This window comes from Coturnix japonica, unplaced genomic scaffold, assembly GCF_054131305.1.
Source record: "Coturnix japonica strain WE unplaced genomic scaffold, WE-NBRP24 Scf085, whole genome shotgun sequence".
Classification (NCBI taxonomy): domain Eukaryota; kingdom Metazoa; phylum Chordata; class Aves; order Galliformes; family Phasianidae; genus Coturnix; species Coturnix japonica.
The window spans coordinates 224,906-230,851 of record NW_028188988.1 but is presented as its reverse complement, the minus strand read 5'-3'; the positions used below and the strand labels follow the sequence as shown (position 1 = coordinate 230,851).

The 5,946-nt window shown below is 55.1% G+C and overlaps 1 protein-coding gene across 1 annotated transcript; it reads right to left on the bottom strand.

The window, feature by feature from the left end:
- Positions 1–2: 2 nt before the first annotated feature.
- LOC116652656 (kunitz-type serine protease inhibitor textilinin-2-like) lies at positions 3–3,866 on the bottom strand (the record flags this gene model as incomplete). The annotated part of the gene is made up of 4 exons (XM_085534555.1): positions 3,753–3,866; positions 2,879–2,935; positions 1,410–1,574; positions 3–40 (listed from the first exon to the last, which is right to left on the bottom strand). Coding segments are annotated over exons 1-4 (351 nt in total), but the record flags the coding sequence as incomplete, so codon positions are not given.
- Positions 3,867–5,946: the final 2,080 nt, after the last annotated feature.

The window sequence follows — 5,946 nt, the reverse complement described above, 5'->3', positions numbered from 1 at the left end:
GGGCTGAGCTCACCTGTGAGATGCCAACTGCTGCTGTCACCTATAGGAAGGGGGGGGGGGGTCAATGTGCTGTCCCTATTGATGTTGCCCCCCCCCACAAAGTGCCCCCCCATCCCCTCCTTATTGTCCCCATAATGTCCCCAACCCCCCCCCCATTAATTGTCCCCCTTAATGTCCCCCCCCCTCAGTGACCCCCCGTCCTTTATTGTCCCCCTGTCCCCAACCCCCATCATTGTCCCCCCCCCCAGTGTCCCCATGGACCCCCCCCCATTACATCAATGTCCCAATGGAGCCCCCCCAGTGTCCCCATAAACCCCCCCCCCCCCATTACCTCAATGTACCCATAGACCCCCCCCCCATCCTCTCAATGCCCCCCAATGGAGCCCCCATTGTCCCCCCCACTGTCCCTATTGTGCCCCCGTGTCCCAATGGAGCCCCCCATTACCTCAATGCCCCCCCCCCAGTGTCCTTATAGAGCCCCCCCATCCTCATAGTGTCCCAAGGGAGACCCCCCCATTAACTCAATGTCCCCATGGACCCCCCCACATCCTTTCAATGCCCCCCAGTGGGGGTCCCCCCATTACCTGGACCTCCCCCCACCCTCTCAGTGCCCCCCCAGTGTCCCAATGGAGCCCCCCCTTTACCTCAATGTCCCCATGGACCCCCCCCCATTATCCTCTCAATACCCCCCTATGTCCCCATTGAGCCCCCCTATTGTCCCCCCCAGTGTCCCAATGGAGCCCCCCCATCCTTTCAGTGCCCCCAATGACCCCATAGACCTCCCCCCCCATTATCCTCTCAATGTCCCCTATGTCCCCATGGAGCCCCCCCTATTGTCTCCCCCACTGTCCCTATGGAGCCTCCCATTACCTCAATGTCCCCATGGACCCCCCCCCCCGTCCTTTCAATGCCCCCCAGTGTCCCAATGGAGCCCCCCCCATACTCAATGCCCCCCCACTGACCCCATGGAGCCCCCCCAGTGTCCCAATGGAGCCCCCCATTACCTCTATGTCCCCCCAGTGACCTGATAGACCCCCCCCCATCCTCTCAATGCCCCCCAATGTCCCAATGGGGCCCCACCATTACCTGGACCCCCCCCCCAATGACCCCATAGACCCCCCCACCTCTCTATGTCCCCTAATGACCCCCCACTGTCCCTATGGTGCCCCCCAATGACCCATGGAGCCCCCCCCCACCCTCTCAATGCCCCCCATTGACCCCCCATTGTCCCCCCCCAATGTCCCAATGGGGCCCCCCATTACCTGGACCCCCCCCCACCCTCTCAGTGACCCCCAGTGTCCCAATGGAGCCCCCCATTACCTCCATGTCCCCCCAGTGACCCAATAGACCCCCCCCCATTACATCAATGCCCCCCATTGACCCCACATCGCCCCCCCCCCCCCTTATACCCCCGTTGCAGCGCTGCAGACACTCCTCCCTATTGCTGTAGTTGTTCCTGTTCCCCCGGCAGCCGCCGTAGATGAAGGTCCGGCACTGCCGGGATTCGGGGCTGTAGAACCAACGCTGGAAGGCGGCGCGACACGGACCCGTCTGGGGGGGGGCAACGCAGTGCTCTGTATTGGGGGGGGGGGGAAATAAGGGGAGGGGGCGACATTGAGATCAATGGTGGGAGCCGACAGCGCCACCCAGTGGTGATACACAGTAATGACACCCATTGGAACTCAGTAGCGCCACCAAGTGGTGATACATGGTAATGACAAACAAACAGCGCCACCCAGTGGTGATATACAGTAATGACACCCATTGGAACTCAGCTCAGCAGCGCCACCCAGTGGTGATATACAGTAATGACACCCATTGGAACTCAGCTCAGCAGCGCCACCCAGTGGTGATACATAGTAATGACACCCAACAGCGCCACCAAGCGGTGATACCCGGTAATGACACCCAATTGGAGCTCAGCAGCGCCTCCTAGTGGTGATACGTAGTAAAGACACCCAATTGACACCCAACAGCGCCACCCAGTGGTGATACAAAGCAATGACAACCAATTGAGACTCAGCAGCGTCACCTAGTGGTGATGCACGATAATGACACGCTATTGAGACCCGACAGCGCCACCCAGCGGTGATACACAGTAATTACACCCTATTGAGACTCAGCAGCGCCACCCAGTGGTGATGCCCAGTAATTACACCCAATTGGATCCAACAGCGCCACCCAGTGGTAATACAACGTAATGACACCCTACAGCGTCACCCAGTGGTGATACACAGCAATGACACCCAATTGAGACCCGACAGCGCCACCCAGCGGTGATATACAGTAATTACACCCAATTGGAGCTCAGCAGCGCCACCCAGTGGTGACACATTGTAATGACACCCAATGGAAACAGCAGCGCCACCCAGCGGTAATACAGAGTAATGACACCCAACAGCGCCACCCAGTGGTGATACACTGTAATTACACCCAAACAGCGCCACCAAGCGGTGATATACAGTAATTACACCCAATTGGAGCTCAGCAGCGCCACCCAGTGGTGATATACAGTAATTACACCATATTCAGACTCAGCAGCGCCACCTTGTGGTGATACACAGTAATGACACTCAAGTGACATCCAACAGCGTTACCCAGCGGTGATACAAAGTAATTACACCCTATTGAGACTCAGCAGCGCCACCCAGTGGTGACACATTGTAATGACACCCAACAGCGCCACCCAGCGGTGATATACTGTAATGACACTCAATTGACATCCAACAGCGCCACCCAGTGGTGATACATAGTAATTACACCCTATTGAGACTCTGCATCGCCACCCAGTGGTGATATACAATAATGACACCCAATTGACCCCCATCAATGACACCCCATTGACACTCACTGTCCCCCAACCCCCCCCCAAACCCACCTTGATATTCGTTGTCCCACGGCGTGGTGACGTCCGGCGCTGGTGCCTTGATGGCGGCTGTGGGGGGGTGTCACTATATGCGTCCATTTGTCCCCCCATTCATCCCCACAGTGTCCCCATTCATCCCCATCTGTCCCCATCTGACCCCCACTGCATCCCCCTTTGGCCCTATTAGGTCCTATTTGTCCCCATTCATCCCCACTGTGGCCCCTTTTGGCCCTATTTATCCCCAGGGGTCCCTGTCTGTCCCCACAGTGTCCCCCTTTGCCCTCAGGGTGTCCCCATTTGGCTCCATTCATCTCCATAGTGTCCCCATTCATTCCCATCTGTCCCCATTTGGCCCCATTCATCCCCACAGTGTCCCAATTTGGCCCTATTGGGCCTCATTCATCCCCATAGTGTCCCCATTTGGCCCCACAGTGTCTCCATTTGGCCCTATTTGGCCCCATTCATCCCAATTGGCCCCATTTGGCCCCATTCATCCCCATAGGGGCTTTAAGGGGGCGGAGTCAAAAGGGGGAGGGGTCAAAAAGGGCTGGGCCAAAGGGGGGAGGGGCTTAAAGGGGGGGGGGGCAACGAAACGGGGGGGTCCCAAAAGGATAAAGGGGATAAAGGGCCCAAGATGGCGGGGGGCAAATGGGGCGTGGCCTAAAGGGGGCGTGGCTGCGGGGGCGTGGCCTAAAAGGGCGCGAGTCAAAAGGGGGCGGGGCCTATAACAGGAAGCGGAAGTGGAGAGTGAGACCACGCCCCCTCCCTACTTCCGCTTCCTGTTGTAGGCCCCGCCCCTCTCCCCTTTAAAAGAAACCCCTCCAAACCGCCCCCCCCCCCACTTTAAATCCCCCACCAGCCCCCCAGCCCCGCTTCCGGTCGGTACCGTCGGTTCCGGTTCCGGTTCCGGCCGGTTCCCCCCCGCCGTTCGCAGGAAGCAGCAGCAGCAGCAACGCCAGCACCGGCCCGACCGCCATGGCCCACTGTGACGTCACTACTGTGCGACGGGAGGCGCCGCTCGATGACGTCACTGGCAGGTGAAGGGGCCAGGTGAGCGGCCACGCCCACTCCGGCGGTGGGTTGACCACGCCCCTTTGATTTGCATGCGGCGCGGGAATGAGGGAGAGCGCAAAGGATGATGGGAAGTGTAGGGGATGTGGGGCTCTATAGGGGCTATGGGGGGGCTGTAGGGGTTATAGGGCTCTATAGGGCTCTATGGGGGCTATAGGGGATCCAGAATGGGCTGCAGGAAGGTATAGGTCTCTATGGAGCCTTATAGGGGCACTAGGGGACACTACAGGGCACTATGGGGCTCTATAGGGCACTATGGGGATCCTATATGGGCACTATGGGGCTCTATAGAGCACTATGGGCTTCTATAGGGCACTATGGGGTTCTATAGAGCACTATGGGGTTCTATAGAGCACTATAGGGTTATATAGGGCACTATGGGGATCCTATATGGGCACTATGGGGATCCTATATGGGCACTATGGGGCTCTATAGTGCACTATAGGGTTCCATAGGGCACTATGGGGCTCTATAGGACACTGTGGGGTTCTATAGGGCACTATGGGGTTCTATAGGACACTGCGAGGTTCTATAGGACACTACGGGGTTCTATAGGGCACTATGGGGTTCTATAGGGACACTATAGGGTTCTATAGGGCACTATAGGGTTCTATAGGGCACTATAGGGTTCTATAGGGCACTATGGGGCTCTATGGGGCACTATGGGGTTCTATAGGGCACTATGGGGCTCTATGGGGCACTGTAGGGTTCTATAGGGCACTATGGGGTTCTATAGGACACTATAGGGTTCTATAGGGCACTATAAGATGCTATAGGGCACTATGGGGCTCTATAGGGCACTATAGGGTTCCATAGGGCACTATGGGGCTCTATAGGACACTGTGGGGTTCTATAGGGCACTATAGGGTTCTATAGGGCACTATGGGGCTCTATAGGGCACTATAGGGTTCTATAGGGCACTATGGGGCTCTATGGGGCACTATGGGGTTCTATAGGGCACTATGGGGCTCTATGGGGCACTATGGGGTTCTATGGGGCACTGAAATGGATCCAGATCATCGTTAACAAAAACCACCATTTTCTTCTAACACCACAGACCCCAAAAGCAGCAGAAATAGACCCAAAAAGAGACGGCGCTATTTACAATTTATTACAAGTCGCAAAAAAAAAAAAAACCCAAACCAAAAATAGCCAAAAATCACTTTTTTTGCCCCAAAAAAATAATAAAAGAAAAAACAACCCAAAAATGCCGATTTTGGGGTTTTTTTTGTGTGTAAAAATGGGGATTTTTAATAGAAAAAAAAGCATTTTTTTGTACAAAGGGGAGAAACGCACCCAAAAGTGCCTTTTTTTGGCCCAAATTTCCCTTTCTAACACTTTTATCTATTTTTTTGGGGGGAGAATTGGGTCAAATTGCCCAAAATTGGTGGAATTTCACCCAAATTTGTGGTGGGTGGGAGTGAGGAAGTTCGTGTTACTTTGTGGTAATGGGCTTTTGGCGGCCATTTTGGCGGCCATTTTGGGGGGTATTTTTGGGGCAGTTTGGGGCATTTTGGGGCTTTTTGGGCATTTTAAGCCCTTTTTGGGGTATCTTGGGGCATTTTGAGGCTTTTTGGTGGCATTTGAGGCCATTTTGTGGGGTATTTTTGGGGTAATTTGGGGCTTTTTGGTGGCTTTTGTCGGCCATTTTGGGGCCTTTGGCGGCCATTTTGGGGCATCTGAAGCCATTTTAGGGGGTATTTTAGGGGCATTTTGGGGCTTTTTGGGCATTTTAAGCCCTTTTTGGGGCATTTGAGGCCATTTTTGGGGCATTTTGGGGCTTTTTGGTGGCATTTGAGGCCATTTTGGGGGGTATTTTTGGGGCAGTTTGGGGCTTTTTGGTGGCTTTTGGCGGCCATTTTGGGGCCTTTGGCGGCCATTTTGGGGCATCTGAAGCCATTTTGGGGTATTTTTGGGGTCATTTTGGGGCTTTTTGGGCATTTTAAGCCCTTTTTGGGGTATTTGAGGCCATTTTTGGGGCATTTTGGGGCTTTTTGGTGGGATTTGAG